The sequence below is a fragment of the Bombus vosnesenskii genome, unplaced genomic scaffold (genome assembly GCF_011952255.1).
Source record: "Bombus vosnesenskii isolate JDL3184/JDL3185 unplaced genomic scaffold, Bvos_JDL3184-5_v1.1 scf7180000013264, whole genome shotgun sequence".
NCBI lineage: Eukaryota > Metazoa > Arthropoda > Insecta > Hymenoptera > Apidae > Bombus > Bombus vosnesenskii.
Window position 1 is genome coordinate 629,163 of NW_022882924.1, and position 20,566 is coordinate 649,728.

Sequence of the window (20,566 nt, forward strand, 5' to 3'; positions counted from 1 at the left end):
GTTTTTAAGTGTCAGATTTTAAATGCTACAATGACGTGTAAATAATAATATTAACCCATTTGCATCATGGCTCTACTTAAGTGTACGTAATTATATTTGTTCATGTGCCTTTACTCCCTGTTAATTGTGATTGTTTTTTTATTATCTATAACAATACAAAATAATTAAAGTGTCCTGTATTGTATTTTTGTTTTGTAAATATTATGTTGTGATACGTGGTTATATGCGAAAATACACTTGAGATAATACTCTACATAATTATTACAATATCTTTTGAAGGAATTACAAGTGTTCATTTTAATTCCGTATGTGTAATGTATATTATTGAACATATTTCTAACTAAAATAATGTAATATAACATGAAATAACAAAAGATCGAAAATAAAATATTCTAAGGAATAATAATATTTACTATAATTTTTTAAGATATTTAATTCTGTGATTCAATCTTTTTGCCATGTTTTTCTTCAGATTCTTTATCTAATAAACTTTTGTCTTCAACAAGTGGTAAATTGAATATCTCTTCATAAATTACAGCATGTGCATTCTGCAAATAAACTTGTTGCTTTTCTCTTATATTTTTTCGTACAGCAGTTCTTTCCACTTCAGGTAATACAAAATTATAAATCATATTAGCAACCATTTCTTCTTCTGATAATTTTGTTGCACTGAAATATAAAGCATTAGGAAATATAATATATTAGTCACAAAAATATTTTATAAAATGTATAATATTCATCATACTTGTTCTGCGCAGCTTTTGATATAATGTCTATTTTATCACACAATTCCGAAATATATACTTTAGTTGCTTCATCAGATATCCATTCAATGCCTTCTTTTATTATATCTTCTAAATAACTTTCCACAGATTCTTGATTAACTTTCATAGTTTGCCTAAACATTTCGTCAAATTCCCTGCGACGATTATATTCTAATTGACGTCTTCCAGCTTCTGCTGCTTCTCTCGTTGCTCTTTCTCTTTCAGCCAATAATGCAAAAGCATGTATTCGACGTTCATCCTCTAATCTTATTAATTCCTTAAAAATAAGAGTGAGAAATATTATAAAAATTGTATTTAATTATTTTTAATAATCGCAACTCAAAATGAATTGTACTTTGCTAAGAAAATCTAGCATTCCCGATATAGTCATTCCTTCTAAAGAATTAAGAATTTCATATAAACGATCTTCTTGCATAGATTTTTCACTTTGTAAATGTTGCAATTCTAACGTATGCGCTTTTTCTTCTTGATGTTGTTTTTTACTATGTTCTTCTAATCCATAAGATGATTGTAATTCTTCGATTAATTCCCTACATCTATTGCGGCCTTCGAACATCTAAAACATGATCACTTTTTTATCGAAATGTTTTATCGTATTAATCGAAATATCTTATTTAGTCTCATTTCATATCATTTAGTTTCTAATTATTACCATGCATTGAATGGCTCTTCCTTTAATTATTTTTTGAATAAGTATAGACAACTGATGCAGACGTTTATTTGTTATATCTTCTGTGCTTTTTCTATATGGTGTAGAAGGTAGAGATGGCAATTTATACTTGCGTTTCAATAATAGTGGTGCCTCTATTGTCTTAGTACTTGATCTATTTGCTTTCAGGTCACTATGTAATTGACTTAGCTTTTCTTTTGTCCATCTTGTTGCTCTGATACATAAATCAGCTGACTTAGATCTTGGCTTTAATGCACTTAATTCTTCATATGTTGGAAGCCAATTTGGCAATGTATTTATTTCAGTTACATCTAAAATAATTGATAAATATAATATAAAAAATATCATATACAGATATAATATTACTTAATATTAATATATATATTCTTTTTACTTTCGATACAGCCTTCTCCTAACAACTCTTTTTCTATTACTTCATGTCTTCTTTGAGGATGTTCGCCATAACGCATTTGTGGGGCATACAATTCAGAAGATGGATCATCATGTTCTTTAATAATATCACGTTTAAAAGGTTGCGATTTTTGTTGTTGTCTTTTATATAGTTTTCTCAATTCTCTTCTAAGCTTGTGTTTAATAGAGTTTATTTCTTTATCTCTACGTATAGATAAAAAATTTGTCCATCTATCCAAACGGCCTTGAATCTTTTTTTCTTTTTCATATTCTTGTGATTTAGATATTTCATTCATTAATTCAAGCCTATAATCCACTATTGCTTGAATTTCCTAAAATTAAAAAATTGTATTTATTAAGCATTTTATTCTAGAGATGAACATAATTACAGTCTATATTTTATGAATTAAGAAATATTTACTGATTCTCTAAATGCCCATTCATCTATTTCTAATGCATTTATTATAGCTGATCGCTTTTTTATGTTTGCTGGTGTATCCATAGGAGGAAGAACACCTTCCCATGCTCTTTTTCTTCTCATTCTATTAATGATTTCTAAATCATGAATTCCAATTTGTAATCCATGATTCCAAGATAAATGTGCTATTGATAATGCTTCAGGATAATGGCCTGGAAAATAATGTTAATATTCATCAACAGGCGAAAATATGAAGTATGTCTAATATATTATACCTGATTTAATTTTATACGGTGGATCCCAAGGTGCAGTTTGTGAGTCACTATCCCGATAATCTGTTTGGGTTCCTATATTTCTAAATGGTTTTAATTTAGGTGAAAATGTATAACATTGTTCTTGTGCATTTGTTACTATGTTACTTAAAATATCATGATTGAATCGTACAGGAATATTCATATTTTGTGATTTTGATACTAAAAATGGTACAACTGGTCGATAAAAACATTTAAAACTGTTACAGTATTCAATTTTGGTTAATTTATTATGTCCAGCCATTATCCTATAAGTATCAGACATAAAGCAATTGTATGTGCTCACACTCATTTCTTAATTATAACATAATGTATAAAAATATTGATTTTTAACTTATATAAATGGTTTACCTGTAAATTAAAAATTATAACATCAGTTTATTACTCTAAATCATTATTTAATATATTAACTTGCTTAAACTCTGCAATCCAATTTTCTTTTTCACTGTTACATTGTCCCTTCAAGCTATACTCTAAATTTTTTACTTCATTTTTATATATACGCACATCATTTTTGTATATGTTCTGCAAATTTATAAGTATGAAAGTTTGTACTACTATTATTTAACAGAAAAAACAGGAATAATATCATAAAGCAACTCACATCCATAAAAATGTTTTGCATGTCGGATGTTTGAAATTTTGGTTTATTAGTACATGCAGTATATGAAGATTCTGAATATATAAATATATAGCAAGATCATAGATCTTTAATTAATAACATATGTATTATAAAATATATAACTTACGGTTCAATATTTGTCTTCTAGGCATCTTTAGAATTAAACAGTTACATACTCTATTTTAAAATAAATTATTTTAGTATCTTAATTTTAATTAATTAAATAGTTCATATAAAAAATATACTATTGTTTTTTAAAAAGAAGTTGATATTAGCTGTTTAGGAAAAACTTCTATATCAAATGGATATTGATCAAACACCTAGCTTCAGACTTTTTAGAATCATATAGTAGAGTTTTATTCCGTTACTATATCAGTAATAAACAATATTTTTAGCAAGTTTTAATAAAACTACACTGGTTGTGATATCTGTTTCATATAATACCAGTATTTTACACATAATAACAACCGATAAGTTATTTTCCATATCATTATGTTAAACATTACAAATACCTTGGAAATAGAATATATTGTACATAAATTAATATTACAACAATTGACAATCTTATAACTTATACATATGTAAGTTATATAAATTATAGACACACATACGTACATATCATTATGTGACATATCAGTTAGGCAATAACATCGTATCTTTAGAATGTTAGCACCACATTGTAGGTACTACAATCTTGTATATATAATGATTTCTTTTATTACATAATAAATATATATTAAAAAAATAATAATATATATAGTTGTAGTTCATTGAATTCTGTTTATAATGTTAGTGTTTAAAATCTAATATTTCTGATAAATTTTATATATTCCTATAAAAAAGAAATATATATTTATTATTAAAAAATAAAATATAAAATAGTATTAATATTTTAATGGATTTAATGCTCTTTATGGAAAACATAACTATCTTATTTAAAAATTTGTTTTATAAAATGATTTAAAATATCCATTTCCATCTGAACCTAAATATTCAGGCCAATTCTGATGCAAAGATATATTTTTGCAACTTTGATTGGGTAACATATCTTCTGGACACATACATTCTAATTTCATCCTATATATTGTCATTTGTCCCAGGGAAATTTTTAAATCTTTTTTGTTGCTCGTTTCCAGATTTGCTTTATAATTGATACCTCGTTCACCTAAACATTCTTTAATAATATCATCATTTTGTTTATACTGAAAATTTTTTTCGGAAAGCAATGTTTTCCAATGAATACAATTAAAATCTTCTTGAACTAATATTACAGATGCCTCAGAAGACGGTAACCAAAATGTAGAGAATACTAAATCAATAGAACTTATTCCTTCTGTTTTTAAAATAGATGGTAATAATATTCCAGTTGGTGGTTGTTTTTGTATACCATGTACTGAATACATTTGATTGTTAGCTTTTATATCCCGCTTTTTTTTTTGTTTTTTTAATTTTGATCCAGATTTATATTCTAATTTTAATTTTAAATCTATGCCAGTATCCTTTTTCTCATTCTGACCTTCCAATGATCTTTGTTTAGGAATTTTTTTTATAGCAACAGCTTCTTCTTCTTCTTCTTCTTTTAGTGCAACATTAAAAATCTGACGAGTGTAGGTTTCTACATCCTAAAAAAAATTTTTCTGTATTTTTTTCCTATAAAATATCATTTTTAATAATCTTATTACAAATTAATAGTCTTACTATAAAAGTTTGATCAGTTGTTTCTTTTGTTTTATTTGCGTCATAATGCAACAAATTAATTGTTCTTTTACTTAATATTTTAGTTTCTCCATCACTTGCATTGTTTTCAATGTCTAAGTTATGAGAGGTTTCATGTGTACTTGTCTTACTATTCGTAATGTCCGTTTCATCATTGCGCATATTTTTTCGCATAGAATTATTTATTCTCTTATCAAATTGATTAGTAAATTTGAGATTATTGTCGCTTCTTTGTTCTCGTACTTCATCTTCTTGTTGGTAATCTATTGGCTGTTCTCTTTGTATGTTAATTTTATTATTCTCATCATATAACAAATCAAAATCTTTACTTGTTTGTATAATATTCTGAGTCCATTCATTCTCATTTTTCAAAACATTGTTTTGTCTACCAATAGGAGTAAATTTTTTCTGTTGTGTGTATTGTTCGTAAGTTTCATGAGAATCTTCCTGTTCTTGTTTGGAACTATCTTTTTTATTTTTATCTTCATATATTTTTGGCGATCGTTCAGATACAAAAGGTGTATTTTCAGGTAATTCTATTCTAACATTCATAGAATTATTATATTCTAATGACTTCCAGTCTTCAGAAAAATATAATGATATACCAGGTGGTCCAACATGTTGGCTTAAAGCATATAAATTTGTAATTAAAGTAGAGTTAAACCGTAGTTTACAAACATCAGCGCGTGATTCAGATATAAAATCTTCACTTCTTAAGAACTGATAATTTTCTTTAATTCCTTCATAGTTTAGACAATCAACTGACCAATATAAAAACCAATCATTTCCAAATCCTTCAACGGTAACAGATAGGCCAGACATTTCTCTACTTAAACTATCTTCTATTGGTTTTTCTAATAAAGATTTGCCAGTTTTTCCATCTATGATTGTTGCAACTGTGTAGTAATATGTTGGAAAACCCGAACCTATCTGATGTTTTACCATAAAGTCCGGAATATTATCATCATTATAGTAACCGGGAATCGGTATACTTATTATTTCAGAATTAGGTACTGTATAATTCCAAATAGGTTCAAAAGTTAATCCATTATAAACTATTATTGTAGAGTTAAACATAGCAGCAACAATATCTTCAATTCCATCTAATGTTACATCTACCAAAATTGGAGGTAGCAAAGTTCCTTTTCCTGTGTTATGGTGAAGTTTTTGTAGTTTCTATAACATACATATAATTGTATAATAATCTATTTATAAGTTATCTTTAAATATTTAAGGAACTTACCAAGTTATTATACATTAAATTCGCTTGAGAAATTACGTACAATCCACCCGATTGTTTTTTACTACTAGTAACAACGACAAAAATATTTTCTCCATCTGGATGGACTAATTTCTGAGGTGCTAAAAACAATTGCTCTGTATCTGGTAAAACTGAACTGTGTATAATATTTCCATTGATTCCTGATATCATAAGAATTTCACTTGAATGAATTTCTCTTGATTGTATAGTGTGTGATGCAATAATATCTCCAATGTCATCTCCATCAACATCAGCAATAAATTTAGCATCATAGATATCTGAGAGTTTCCATTCTTCTGAAACTGATAAATCTCGAACTGGTGTTTTCCATATACTAGCTCCATTATAGCCATTAACTGCATGAAGTATTCCACCTCGACCACATATAATACAATCTTTAATTTTGTCATTTGTTAAGTCTATACCACAATCAACTGAAAAAATAGCATGAGTCGTCCAATGTACCCAAAGGGTATCTCCTGTTTTTCCATTTAAAGCTAGAACTCCGCCAAAACATGGAACTTGTCCATCAAAGTAGAATGCACAAATATATTCTGAAATGTCCATCATATCCAGTCCTGTATATCAAAATAATGTTACTGTTTACTATAATTAAATGTAAATATTACAACTAGATATATTACAAAAATGATATACCTCAAAAACTGAAATATTTGGCAAAATCATAAAACTATAAATCTAAGACCTGTAAATCAAAAGGTAAATATACTAAAAATTTAATACTACTAAAACACATAAAAAATTATTTTAAGAAATTAAGCTGAAATACACTTGTTCAGAGATAAGAACCTGTACTAAATCCAATAATAATATCTTCAACTCCATCACCATTAACATCATTGCTTCTTATCGGTGATTCAGATGTTAATTTTGGAAATGATCTAGTCCATAAAATCTTTGATGCAAGAGATGTGCATGGTATTTCGTTAGATTCATGTAATGAATCTTTAAGATCACGTGATAACCAAGTTTTCAAGATTGACATTCGTCCAGGAATTATATTTATGGCATATATGCATAATATAATTAAGCCTAACAATATTATTAATCCCATAAGACCAAAGCCAGTCCTATTTAATAATCCATATGTCGCAAAATTATATGACCTTTTACGTCTTCTACGAGGTGCCATTAAAGGCTGTTTAACTCCTAAATCATCATCTAATTTGAAGCCATTTTTTCCATCTCTAATGAATACCTCATCATCAATATCTGTTAAATCTTCATCATCAAAACCATCTCGTTCAACCAATTTAGGTAAAATTGGATAAACAGCAGACATATTGTTCACCTATAAAATTTTTATATTCTTAAAAAACTACTTATAAATTATATAATAAAAACGTATATTTTTTCCAAATAGATGTAATATAATTAATAAAATGATAAAAGAAAATGCATTAACAATACACAACTATTTATGTTCCTGAATATTAAAGGCAAAAGATATTTACATTCGTTATTATATTTATAAATATACGATAGGAATACACTTATTAAAATAACAAAATGTGAGATTCAGTAAGTAAAATTAAAACATACTTTTTATTTACGTATTTTTGGAAGATTCTGGTTTCAAATAACAAGCAAATAAAATTTGTTCACTAAATTTTTCAGAGACGTCGTATGAGAATGATGCAATAAATATACATATTATACTTAAGGGTTATTCATACTCATATTCGTATTGAACATTAACATTGAGATACATTTACAATTTTAGTAATTGATAACTTGAAACATTATTAAGAAGCATAATTAATTTGTTGAATATTGTAATTTATACAAATAATCTATATAAGTTATACATGAAAAAGTTTATCAGTTAAGTAACGTTAATAGAACTTGTTATATTAAGAATTTTAAGATACATAAATTTGATCTTATAAATTAGAGAATTTATTCCAAAAGATTTAATTGATTAAATTAAAAAGCAGCTCTTAAAAAAAAAAAAAAAAAAAAAGACGGAATATTATGGAGTTATATTATACATATATCTTTAAATCTGAATTTAAATGGACCAAGAGGACAACTATTCATCTTTCCTATTATACCAATATATTAAACTATAATTAAAAAATTTAATTATAGTTATCATTCGTTCCTAGGGTATTAAATCTGATATAATATTTCTCTACATTCTACATCATAAAAGAAACTTGGTTACTATTGTTACCAACTACCAACTATAACAGATTGAATTCGTGCTTCTTCCAGTGACCGGCAGCGTGTATCACCGGTGGATATTAGTTAACATAAAATGTCGTACACTAAATTCAATTTTTCATTTTATATCACATGCTGTTGCTTATCTTTGGGTCTCGTAAATGCAAATGCTCAGACATCGTCGAAGAACTTTTTCGCTGAACAACTTACCGAAGAAAATTGGGATCGTATGCTCATCGGAGAATGGATGGTGGAATTGTAAGTTGAATTGGTTCAATGTCGTTAAATTTGATGGCGTGTCGAAAGTCATATTGAAAACATTTGTATATACGTATGTTAATGTTTTATTTGAAATTGTATAAAATCTATAAGTTTTATAAAAGTATTATAAAAGACGAAAGAAAAATTTTATTAGAAGCAAATTGGAGATATAAGGAGGAAGCTATAAGAAATATTTTATTGAAACCTATTTGTATTTTAAAGTAATATATATATTTATAACTAGACTATTTTGTGATTTAGCTATGCTCCATGGTGTCCTGCTTGTAAAACATTGGAACCAATTTGGGAACATCTTGCTGCACAAAAGGAAAGTTTAAATATCAATGTAGGAAAAGTTGATGTGACTGATTCTCCAGGACTTAGCGGAAGGTTTATGGTTACAGCTTTGCCAACAATATATCAGTAAGATTTTTTATTTTGGAAAAAGAATAATATGATTTAAAGTTCTAAATATTTTTAATTACATTTTAATATTTCCTCTAGTGTTAAAAATGGTATATTTAGACAGTATAAGAGCCCTAGAGATAAAGATTCATTAATTGAATTTGTGTCTGAGAAAACTTGGGAAAAGATTGAACCAATTCCTGGCTGGAAAAGTCCAACATCTATTCAGATGTCTGTTATTGGTCAATTCTTTCAAATCTCACAAGTATTGCGGGTGAAGATTTAAATTAAATGTTAATGGGACTAATATAAATTTTAAATGCATTATAAAACAATTTGATTATTCTTATAGGGAATACACAATAGGTTTATGGAAGATTTTGGATTACCTACATGGGGAAGTTACTTGATTATTGCCATTGCTACCATTGTCTCAGGTGCAATATTGGGATTGGTAAGCTTGAATAATAAAATTGAATCATTTAAACTAAAACTAGTGAAACTAACTGTTACTTATATCTTGTAGTTTATCGTTTGCTTGATTGATTTTATATATCCACCGAAACCTGTGGTGCTTCAAAACAAAAAGAAACAAAAAGATGGATCAGGTGGATTTATGCAAGAGAAAAGTATACAGGATGAAGAAATTGTTGAACATGTTAAGGATGATTTAGTAGATGAGGAATCAGAGCAAGAGGGATCAGAGACAGAAGAAAAAGAAAAAGATGCAGATAAAGATTCCAAAACTGAACCAAGCAGTCCAAATGTTCGTAAACGTAAGCCACGTAAAGCTGATTAGACATACTAGTTTATTGTATGTAAATATCTAATGTCTGGTAAAAATGACAAATAATAGCACATTTTAATGTTAATCCATTTTGGTAAATGAGAATAGCAAGAGCAATACATAAATATTTTATGTGTGTCAAAAAATGTTAAGGGTTTGAGCAAAGATGGAAATAATCGATTGTATTAATAATTTAGAGTTATATGAAGCATACAAAATATTTTCAAATATGACAGTTGAATTTCAATATTGCATAAAAAATTTTAAATGCAAAATAACTAACCTCAGGTATCGTTTTTAACATTATAGAACATTAATCACACATAATACTAAAAAGTAAGATTCGGAATATTTTACTGTAAATTTATAATATCATCGCTTCCAAATACAAAGAATCTTTCCTTGCTTGTACGTATTAGATATTGTGTCACAATTATTATTGTATTACTATTATTTTTACTAAACTTTTGGTATTATAAAATGATAGAATGATTATTTTTTTCAACAGCATTTCATTACATTTTTTTTAAGAATTTTCACATAAAATAATCTAAATGTTTGTTAACATAGTTAATTTTAAGTAATTAATATATTTTTTCCTGTACAAATTTTTTATTTATAAATTCTATATACCATATTACAAAACAACCATGTATTATTTATACATACATACACTGTTTCTCCCATTTTTCTTATTTTTTCAGATTTCTTATATAGTTAAGGATTTATTAGATAGCTTTAACATTTTTTATATGATTGTATTGTACAATGTATTTTCTGCTTTTATAAAACTGCAAATTTTGTATACAACGCTAAATGCACTTCTTAGACGAAGAAATTCGTTCGAGTTAAATTATTTCATAAAATTATGACTGCAAGTTATAAGTTTTTGATATATTGTAAATTGTACTCATAAAATTTCGTAGTCTTAATTAATCGTTACACTTTCTTTTATATTTTCTAATACAGAAATAAAGATATTAATATAACAACAAACCTCGTAATTGTAAATAATTTTTAATAACTACATGTAACTCATTGTATTCAACTATTATAATGGTTATTTAATACGAAACAAAATTTTAGGTTATTGTACATGTGGCATATGCTAAATCAAGTCAAAAACATAAGCTTAATAAAAATATATGAGACACATTGCATTTATAATATCTATAAATAGTTTATCATACGTTGTAATTATTTTAGAAGTATTAAATGTCTTCCATGCATGTTACACATATACATGCTTCAAGAGAAAATAATATTATTGATCATAAATATATTTAATTACATTTTGTTGTATTAAATTAATTTACAATGAATATATTAACTGCAGTTTAAATTTCAGACAGATATACATATATTTAAGTAATACTGCTTACATTCTTTGCATAGGAACTACACGTTTACATAAAAACTGTTATATGAGGAAACAACTTTCAACTAGATAGTACAAAAATTGTAATGCTAACTGCCTAATAAATGCATTATGTAATAATTATGTCTTGTTTGTTAAAATTCATAGATTGAAATTTCCTGTTATGCTTATAAAATATTTAGACAAAAAAAGCAGTTGTACTTTTATAAGTACCACGTTTAAATATTAAATAATATATATACATTAAACACATTTAACAATGATATTACTAATTACATTATACATATATAAAAACACTATCTAGTTAATAGTTGCGCTAATAATTTGAAAAGAAATTATTTATGCTTTATAAAAATTGCTATTATTTATAAAAATACATATATACATATGAAACAAAACCAAACCTTTCTTATAACGGAAGTGACGTGGAAATATAAGATTTTATTTTATTTAATTACGCACTATTTAATTACATATATATCGTTATTTGCACTTTAAAAAATATTGTTTTTAAGAAATATGAATAATTTAAGAAATAAATGTCATAATATATAACAAAAGTATAATAAAATATGAACGCGCATGCGTAATTTCTGCAAATCGAAATCGGAACTGTACGCTTCTAAGCAGATATATGAGAGACGCGTGCTAAAGCTAACCTCTATAGTTGCAGGCACGACCACGTTTTGATAGGTAAGTTGGTTTAATTTCGTAAAACTAACAAAGTACGTATCTCTGTATCTTATATGTTATTTTAATCGAAGTAATTATTGATTATTAATTAAAGTAGATGTAAAAACTAAATGGATTTGCAGTAGTAATTTCAGTTTTAGTTGCAATTATATTGTTAACCATATATATATATATATACATATATATATATATATATATATATATGCATACAAGTTCATATTTTGTTAAAATATTAAGTATATATATCATGTTTTAATTAAAATGATTGAAACATAAATTATATATATACTATATGAAATATGTTGAATAGGAAATTATACATAACAAGTAGATAAAACTTTTTCTCAGTATATTTATCAGAGACAAGATTTAGCTCTTTTCTTCGTAAAAGGTGATCGCGTCCTTGATTTCTTTATTTTTCATTTACAGCAAATCAGTATTTATATCATATAGGGCAGTAATGGCTAAAGCAAATATGGTTAAAAGTATAAAAAAGCGATCAGCGAGCGTGTCTGAGATAACTGAAAAAAAAACAGAAACATCAGGATATCTCAATAAAGATTTTAAGAAGAAAAAAACAGAAAACGGAACTGTGCAAAATGGGCAACCAAATAAGCAAATTACTAAGAATTCATCTAAGAAATTTAAAAATGAAAAGAAAAATAATGATTTAGGAATTGTTCAAAATCCTAAGAAAAAGGAAACAAATGAAATTAGTTTGCAAAATAGTAAGAAGAAAACATTAAGTACAGCGGAACTATTGAAATTGAGACAAGAATACCGTAAGAAACGTAAAGAAAATAGATTGTCGCAAACACATTTGTTACCATCTAATTTATCTGTTGAAAACATAAAAAAGAGAATTGGATTAATAGAAAAACGAGAGGAACTCACAAGAAGTGCTAAGAGGAAACTAGCAGCACTTAAAAAAAGGTTACGGGTAGAGGAGGGAGTAGGCAAGGTAGAAAAGGGAAAGAATGAAAAGCCAGAAATTGTGAAACAAAAACAAATGCAAAATGCAAAGTCGATGCAGGAGAAAGTGGATGTGAAATCAAATAAAGAGGGTAAAAAGAGAAATGCTAAACAAAGTAAAACTCTTATAAAGCAAAAAAACGAGGAAAATGATGACGATGATGAAGAAGATGAGGAAAATAAAGATGATATTGAGATAGATGATGAATTAAGTGAAGATGATGGGACTGATGTAGAAGAAGGTGATGAGGATGATGACGATGATGACGACGACAATGATGATGATGAAGAAGAAGAAGAAGAAGAAGAAGAAGAAGATGATGATGATGACGACGACGACGATGGCGATGAGGAAGAAAAGGGTGAAAACAAGAATAATGAACAAGAAAAAGACAATGAAATTAAAAAAAGTAATGTACAAAAAGGAAAAGGGAAATCTGCAAATGTAGAAGAAGATGGCAAGAAGAAAAGATATGTCCTTTTTGTAGGAAATTTGCCATATAAGTAAATATATATATATATATACATATATATTTCTATTTCTCTTATGCAAAGCGTATACATATATATTCATGTACATATTCTAATAATTAAATTCTTATATTTTAGTATTACTAACGAAGAACTTAAAAAACACTTCTTAACTAAGGTCAGTGAAGTAGTCGATATTAGGATACCTAGGAAAGATGCAAACACAGCACGTGGATTCGCTTATGTTGAGCTGGCCAATAATACAGATTATGAGGTAATTTTATGTAGTAATTAATACTTCGTTTATCTTAAGTATTAGAATTAACCATCTGTATATATTTAATTACACATTATTATACTTATTTGTTAACAGAAAGCACTTTCATTAAATCATTCATTTGTTAATGGAAGAAGGATAAATGTGCAATATTCTGGACCTGACAGGAAAACAGCTGTTGCAAAGAACTTTAAATTACATGCTCTGCAAAAGGCAGGAAAATTTGCAGGTGGAAGGAACAGATATAATCAGAAATATGCAAATAACAAGGGAAAGCAAAATATGCGAACGGTGAAAACATAATTGTTAAATCAATAGAAGTAATTTGAAATAAATGTTTAAATCTATCTTCGCTATTTCCCTATTTGGACATTTAGAATTAAGTTTTTTTATGTAATCAATATCACTGATTGTAAAGACTTACATGTTGGATAATACAGATAAAAGTTTTATCTACTAGAACATGTTTAATTTGTTTATGATATTAACCCAACTTGCATGAAATTATCGTCTACTTCGGAATAAAATCATCGTACATTTATCGGGACAAAAGTTCAACTTCATATGTTAACATAAAAAGAGATTACTACAAAATTTATATCTAGTAAATATATAAAGAAATGTGGTTATTTTTTTTTATAGGAATTCTAATATTGAATATTGTAACTGAGGAACTGTAGCTTCAATTTATAATAAAGAAAGGTTAGAAACGAATTTTGACAAGTTATAAAAAATGTCTAAATCAGAAATAATAGATAAAACGTTGCAAGATGAGATAAATAATTCTCTAGATTTTGACGTAACGATTCCATGGCCCAAAGAATTAACAGAGGTACTATTTTTGAATTCGTTGCAATGAGTATTTTATAAAATAATTATAATTGTAAAATAAGTGTAAAAGGAACTTATATCTTTAACACATCACAGGAAATTTTACCTGATCACATCATATTCCCAAAAGAATTAAATTTATTTTTAAGGAATCGGATACAGGTAATTAGGATAAATACAGTTTATACATTTATCATTCTTTCAAAATGACATTTGTAGAATATATTAAATATATATATATATAAAAAAAAAATCGATTTCACCATAAAGTGAAATTAATATCGCAAAATAAATAACAGGATTTAATTGCTGAAAATGGTTGTCTGCGTCGGGCACTCGAAGAGACGGAGGAGAAAATTCACAAAAAGCAAGGAATTGCAGAATGGGGGCATTCAACAATTTTAGGAAAACCTCACGAAGTAGCAACAGCAAAGATCATCGAGCTCAGCAGAAAATGTCGAGAACAGATAGCCGAGATTGAAGTTCTTAAATCAAAGTGCAAAAATCTAGAAGTGCATTTAACTAACAAAGAAACAGAATTAGAAAATGAGCGACATGAAAGGAGACATTCGAAAACTGACGACTCCTCTCAGAAGAGTGAGTTATATTAAAGATTTTTCAGTCGTACACGACATTTTTATACTGTTACATTCTTCCATCATCGTTCCGTCGTATTATGATCGAGATACAGGATGGTATCCTTGACAAAGGTACCAAGAATAGTCAGCCGAAGGGAGACGAGGATCGAATCAAACATTTGTACGAAAAGTTACAACAGACTCAAATAAAGCTCTATGAATCCAAAAATATTTGTGCCAGTCTTAAACAAGAGATTAATAAATTGCATAAGGTATTGTTTTTAAAACTTTTATCGGAAAATTTATACATAAATAAAAAAAACATAGGACACAGACAAGCGAGCGCGCATGCAATACATAGTTTTTAAAGTTGAAAATTTAGTTATTGTACAGCGAAATTGGTGTAAATGTGAATTTGAATAATTTATTGAATCAATCTGGATGGCGAGGGAGAGCTGAACAGATTCACCTGCTACAGCAAAAAATAACGGAACTACAATCAAGATTGTCGGAATACGAAGGAACGCAAAAGACATCCATCGGTATTAAAACGAAATTCCGGAGTTGTAGGTTTTTATTTATAAGCTGTATGTCTTGTATATTAGTGTCTGTAGAACGGAAAAATTTGGCAAATCTTCGAAATGTTGAGAAAGAGAGGCGGCGACAAATAGAAGATTCAGCGAAGCAACTTCGGCAAACGGAAGTCATCGTTGAGGGATACAAGAGGAAGCTAGAGGCTTCGAAGGCAAGAATAAAAGTGCTGGAGCATGAGTTGAATGTTGCGAAAGGAAATATTGCCATATTAAATGAGAAGAGATCTCATGATAATCATTTAATCGAGACACTCAATGTATGTATACGACGATATTGAAATTGATCGTTCCTCTTAAAGTTAATGAAAACGAAATTAACAGAATCGGCTTAAAACTACCGAAATAAAACACGAAGAACGCGAGATAGATATGAAAAATAGAGCAGAGAAGTTCGAACGTGAGTACACGAACTTAAAGAACGATTTGCAGTCGGCGCAACTTCAAATCGATCGGTTGCGTAGAAGACTAGAAGAACGAGAAATCGAGATAGATAAGTTGAGGTACTTTATTCTTGGAGAAAATTAGGTATAAATACACTTTTATACAAATGTGTTATTTATTGTAGAAATGGAACAGTCCCGAACGTATGGGACATTAAATCTCGAAATATTGCACAATCTGAGGAGTTATTAAGTAATTTGAACCACAGTGGTCCTCCTCATAGCGCTCGAAGTACATGCGAACCTAACGAATATGTGACTTTGGCTTTTGCTGCTGAAGCTGAAAGAGAGAGACTGCTGGAGTTAATAACAATCCTCAACAGGCGTCTGGACAAAGAGAGAAACTATGCTGACACTCTTTCTGTGAGTCTTCAACGCTATATTGCTTTTTTTCTATCTGTTGCTTGAACTTTTAATTAGGTGAATTATATATGTAGAATACGTTACGTAATGAGAAAGATAAATCGGCGAAGTTGGAATTAAAGATACGAAAATTGGAGACAGAAAGAATAGGGATTGTTAAAATTGACACTGGCTATAAAACGAAATTACCAAAATTGTCGAAGGCTAGTGATAAAGAAATGAATGCTGAACAAATGCGGCTCAAGTAAGCTTTAAAAGCAACATTTAAAAACAAACAAAACATATAAATATATATAAATCATAGATATATTTAACAATTCCTAACGCCATGTAGAGTGGAGTTATTACAAGAAGAATGCCTCGCGTTGAAAGCTAGATTAGACACTGTGCAACAGGACAAAGCTGAGGACCTTGCAACTTATAAGCAGATGCACGAACAAGTTAGAAAAATTTTTCACGAAGCCTGCAGGTATTTAAGAACGCTACATGAGAAAACAAAAGTATCAAAAGTAGTATTAAAGAAGATCTTTCTTTTCAGAAGCAAACCACTGCCTCCCATTGGTAGTCGTTCTACCATTACAGTTTAATCAGAATTGAAAACTTTCGATAGCCTTCTAAGAGTCTAAAACATTCGATAACTTTAATGGAGCGAAACTCAACGAATTTATTACGATTGTACATCATGAATTAAAGTATAATGGTTCCACCGGTGAATCATAATTTGATCATCGACGTTTGTTAGTTCCTTCCGAATGGAATTGTGTAAGAACTACAAAACTGTGTGCGATGATGTAACTAGGACACGAGATAAGGTGCAACGCACCACGTAAACGCGCGTGACATCGTGGAAGCAACGGTTTCGTTTCTATCTCTCATTATTCTTCCTCCTTTTCCCCTTTTATAAAACCTGTGTTTGCTCTAAACCACTGTAAACGCGTCAACTCTTGCCATTGATATCGTTCGTCAATTCTACATCGGAAGATTCATACTTTTCCCTAAAAATTAGAAAAACGAGATGTTTAAAAACAATTCTTTTATTTACTTTTCTTTATTGTTTTTCTTTCAATTACAATTATCGGATGAAAGGAAAGTTTCTTAAAGAGAAAACTATAAGGAACTATAAGACTGATGCACTACTATTTCTAAGTAGTAGTATATCTTTTCCTTTCGAATGATATGATATAGTTCAAACAAAGTAATACTACCATCTTTCCCATATCTTCGTAGAAACTTTCACAAGAAAAGGAAGGGTTTGGCTCAAGCGGAACTCTTTTTTTATACTTTTCTTTAACCTTCTGAATAGAAATCCTATTCCATCAACTATATTTTATACGAAATCTCTATTCTCAAATCCAATTCTGAATCTAAATCTAAAAATGGAGTTTTTTTTTTTTTGAAAACCTAACTGACGATTGACTGCATGTTGCCACGAAGATATTTATAGAGATTCGCGTTAAGAAATCTTACAAGTAAATACATCGATCGTAGCATCTCTGGTGCAGAAATATCTTTCGTAAGAAAATTCAGTTCAGGGCGTTCCCATCGACGCTAAGCTCAAGCATACAGGTGCGAGCTTACAGGTGTTGGCGCTTCTACCTGATAAGAAGCATACCCGTGACGTCAGATCAGCGCTGGTAGAGTATATGAGTGGCACCGGAGAGACATCCACGTCACTCGTTCTTGAACCTCTTCGTTCGTTTGTTCTGCAAAGAGTTGTTTTTTGGTTATTATATTATCCGTCTCGTTGGTTCGTTGCGCGCCCCTTTCACAGCTTCGTTATTCCTCACTACGTTTTCCTCACACGATGACGTGCAACGAGAAGAAGCTGCGAGCGGAATGTATGTTCATGCGGAAGTCTAGCGTGATCATTCACGGTTTTGGGACTCAGGGGTACCGATCAGGTAAGTCTTTGAGCCGCCACAAACTTTGCCTCAAAGTAGACTAAAGATACCGGAAGTAGTTTACTTCAATGTCATTGTATTAGAAATGAAAAAGATGCGATAGAAATTGGTAAATACGTTTGAGGACTGTTTGTATAAAGAATTTCAAAGAAAAGGGAAAAAGTCTTATTTCGTCGAAGGCGCTCATGTCCATCGCTGCTGAAGTTCCTGCAACCTCAAGTACCTACAGCTGGAATTCTTCGTGCCGTGGTCTTTTCATGTGTAAATTCCAGGGATATAATTGCTACTAGAGAATACACGACGTCAGTTTCGCGCTTCAACTAATGATTATGTAACGTACGGGCATCGGTAATGAAACATTTTACAACGACCCCGATAACGTTGTTTCTCAGGCATTCAAGATATTTGTTTCGCGACATTGTCTATCGAAGAAATACTTTGATAAGCGAAAATATCGCATTGTTACGATATCACGGTTAGTGTTCGTAGATTTCGTATTTTCATCGTGATGACGGTGTTCTCGCAAAATATTGAATATAACGTCGTAGATGGATCGTACATCTGATCGAGGAATCTGGATGAATATTTGTCCGAAATAGTAATTTTAATTGATGAACACGTCAGAAGATACATTGGCGTTGATAACGATATTGTTACAATTACCGCGATAACGATGTTAAACGTGCCTCGTATTTGTTTAGATGGCTATAATATCGGAATCGAGAGAAATCTTAGAACGATGTTTTTAATATTCAATTTCTTCGAGCGAAGCACACAAATATTTTACACGTTGGCATGTTAATAAAACTATACTTTTTCGCAAATAAGCGCGCAAATAAGAGGATAACGTGAAACTCATTAAAGTCGGTAAATAGACTACGATGGAATAAAGAGAATCAGTGTATTGCTTAATTCCATCTTCTTTTATCTTTGTTGAAACTAATCTTTATTAGGATCTTCCCAGGAAAAACTGTTAATAAGTTCAGTTAATTTATTATTTCGAATAAAGTATAGAATGAAAGTAATTAAAGATTTCAATTTATTTGATCGTATTTCGAGATTACACAAGTCGCTTGCAAATTGAGCGACGAAATCCTTTTACTTGAGGATTTTTGGTAATACCTGTACTCTGTACAAGTCAACTCTTTATCGCTTTTATCGCATCGTCTACTGATAACGTGTAATCGTTGGCTTCTCTCAAAGGTGATATTCGATATTTGTCGTCAGATTTAACAAACGTGTTTTTATTGATTCTTCTTCGGCTACGCGATAGAAGAATATTTAAAAAAAGAATATGATATGTGCCTGAGCAATTATTGAAGATGCTGAACGTTTCATTATGCAACTTTGTCTAGTTTTCCTTTGTGCAACGAAATAACGAGGAAAGGCATAAATTTTGTTGTGACGTAATACAAACTTAAGACTTATGATATAATTATGAGATTTTCGCAGTTGAAGGCTGCGTGCTAAGCTACTTACCATATTATTCTGTATTATCGATTTTTTAATTATTTTAATCAAGTTCATACGAATACGGACGCTCTTTGGTAAGGTATCATAAACGTCCTAGCTATTGCATGTGATTGATTTAATGTTCATGGTTTTGCCTGTGAAAATCATGTAGATGATAAGAAAAGGAATAAAAGAAAAATATAGTATATAAATACAATTAAACTCCAGTATAATTAAATGTTTGTCTGTTTAAGCAGTTGCTCAGAATCAGTAAAAATGTCAACTGAATAAATAAAGATTTTGAGTCTATGGTGCTACCTTGGGAAAATTAACGCGTTTATTCATTTTAGTTTATTTGGAAATTAGTTATTATTCGTTAATTACAGCAAACGTACTGTTACGGTATAGTTATACGGATACTGATAATTCACGATAATTTCAATTGTAAGTGTATTTTGCAAATGTATAGTTTTCCCTCGATCTGTAGATGTTTGTTAGCTCCTTTAGGATTCTTTATATTATAGAATATCTCTAAAATAGTCACAATTGATTTTTTAACTAAGTGGTATCTGATAACAGTTATCGAAACAACGAATTATTCGAACTTATCGCGGATTGATAGAATTATCGATCAATTTAGAGTGCGACCCTGCGTATCGTACGTTTTGTTATTACTTGAAATTTATCATTAGGTTATATCGTGATCTTTGAACTGATCGCCTTAATTGAATCTTGATTTGCAGTTTAATGTATTTTTAGGTTTCAACGTTCGGCAAACGCATC

General features: G+C 29.2%; 4 protein-coding genes across 6 annotated transcripts; 2 read left to right on the forward strand and 2 right to left on the reverse strand.

The window, feature by feature from the left end:
* Positions 1–415: 415 nt before the first annotated feature.
* On the reverse strand, positions 416–3,084 carry LOC117240634 (cilia- and flagella-associated protein 91-like). 2 transcript variants are annotated; one of them, XM_033506661.1, is made up of 8 exons: positions 2,947–3,084; positions 2,560–2,843; positions 2,288–2,496; positions 1,850–2,198; positions 1,438–1,766; positions 1,120–1,341; positions 746–1,041; positions 416–669 (listed from the first exon to the last, which is right to left on the reverse strand). In XM_033506661.1, the coding sequence occupies exons 2-8, from the start codon at positions 2,837–2,839 to the stop codon at positions 432–434; spliced, it is 1,923 nt and encodes a 640-aa protein (XP_033362552.1). In that variant the 5' UTR covers positions 2,840–2,843; positions 2,947–3,084; the 3' UTR covers positions 416–431. The 2 variants fall into 2 exon arrangements, with proteins under 2 accessions (XP_033362552.1, XP_033362545.1); XM_033506654.1 differs by lacking the exon at positions 2,947–3,084 and having other exon boundaries at positions 2,560–2,914.
* Positions 3,085–3,635: 551 nt separating this feature from the next.
* On the reverse strand, positions 3,636–7,892 carry LOC117240621. 2 transcript variants are annotated; one of them, XM_033506636.1, is made up of 5 exons: positions 7,758–7,892; positions 7,005–7,506; positions 6,177–6,772; positions 4,916–6,109; positions 3,636–4,839 (listed from the first exon to the last, which is right to left on the reverse strand). In XM_033506636.1, exons 2-5 carry the CDS (start codon positions 7,495–7,497, stop codon positions 4,153–4,155), a joined length of 2,970 nt encoding a protein of 989 aa, XP_033362527.1. In that variant the 5' UTR covers positions 7,498–7,506; positions 7,758–7,892; the 3' UTR covers positions 3,636–4,152. The 2 variants fall into 2 exon arrangements, with proteins under 2 accessions (XP_033362527.1, XP_033362535.1); XM_033506644.1 differs by lacking the exon at positions 7,758–7,892 and adding an exon at positions 6,852–6,900 and having other exon boundaries at positions 7,005–7,082.
* Positions 7,893–8,385: 493 nt separating this feature from the next.
* Positions 8,386–14,087, forward strand: LOC117238541 (glutamic acid-rich protein-like). The gene is made up of 9 exons (XM_033503544.1): positions 8,386–8,639; positions 8,904–9,065; positions 9,147–9,321; positions 9,400–9,501; positions 9,574–9,843; positions 11,880–11,905; positions 12,335–13,381; positions 13,487–13,622; positions 13,722–14,087. The coding sequence occupies exons 1-9, from the start codon at positions 8,476–8,478 to the stop codon at positions 13,926–13,928; spliced, it is 2,289 nt and encodes a 762-aa protein (XP_033359435.1). The 5' UTR covers positions 8,386–8,475; the 3' UTR covers positions 13,929–14,087.
* Positions 14,088–14,709: 622 nt separating this feature from the next.
* LOC117239157 (tropomyosin-2-like) lies at positions 14,710–17,315 on the forward strand. The gene is made up of 7 exons (XM_033504534.1): positions 14,710–15,306; positions 15,417–15,884; positions 15,949–16,147; positions 16,243–16,430; positions 16,505–16,674; positions 16,765–16,899; positions 16,969–17,315. Exons 1-7 carry the CDS (start codon positions 15,133–15,135, stop codon positions 17,015–17,017), a joined length of 1,383 nt encoding a protein of 460 aa, XP_033360425.1. The 5' UTR covers positions 14,710–15,132; the 3' UTR covers positions 17,018–17,315.
* Positions 17,316–20,566: the final 3,251 nt, after the last annotated feature.

What these genes read in the sequence shown, in the direction of transcription:
- LOC117240634 (XM_033506654.1), bottom strand. Translation starts at nt 2,887, where the DNA reads ATGAGTGTGAGCACATACAATTGCTTTATGTCTGATACTTATAGGATA. An exon ending in GAAGAGCCATTCAATGCATG is followed by an intron (nt 1,342 to 1,437) that starts GTAATAATTAGA and finishes ATCATGTTTTAG; the next exon opens with ATGTTCGAAGGCCGCAATAG. An exon ending in TGCTAGATTTTCTTAGCAAA is followed by an intron (nt 1,042 to 1,119) that starts GTACAATTCATT and finishes CTTATTTTTAAG; the next exon opens with GAATTAATAAGATTAGAGGA.
- LOC117240621 (XM_033506636.1), bottom strand. Translation starts at nt 7,497, where the DNA reads ATGTCTGCTGTTTATCCAATTTTACCTAAATTGGTTGAACGAGATGGT. An exon ending in TATTATTGGATTTAGTACAG is followed by an intron (nt 6,773 to 7,004) that starts GTTCTTATCTCT and finishes TTTGATATACAG; the next exon opens with GACTGGATATGATGGACATT. An exon ending in CAACTGATCAAACTTTTATA is followed by an intron (nt 4,840 to 4,915) that starts GTAAGACTATTA and finishes AATTTTTTTTAG; the next exon opens with GATGTAGAAACCTACACTCG.
- LOC117238541 (XM_033503544.1), top strand. Translation starts at nt 8,476, where the DNA reads ATGTCGTACACTAAATTCAATTTTTCATTTTATATCACATGCTGTTGC. An exon ending in GCACGACCACGTTTTGATAG is followed by an intron (nt 11,906 to 12,334) that starts GTAAGTTGGTTT and finishes TTTCATTTACAG; the next exon opens with CAAATCAGTATTTATATCAT. An exon ending in CCAATAATACAGATTATGAG is followed by an intron (nt 13,623 to 13,721) that starts GTAATTTTATGT and finishes ATTTGTTAACAG; the next exon opens with AAAGCACTTTCATTAAATCA.
- LOC117239157 (XM_033504534.1), top strand. Translation starts at nt 15,133, where the DNA reads ATGATCGAGATACAGGATGGTATCCTTGACAAAGGTACCAAGAATAGT. An exon ending in ACTATGCTGACACTCTTTCT is followed by an intron (nt 16,431 to 16,504) that starts GTGAGTCTTCAA and finishes TTATATATGTAG; the next exon opens with AATACGTTACGTAATGAGAA. An exon ending in ATTTTTCACGAAGCCTGCAG is followed by an intron (nt 16,900 to 16,968) that starts GTATTTAAGAAC and finishes CTTTCTTTTCAG; the next exon opens with AAGCAAACCACTGCCTCCCA.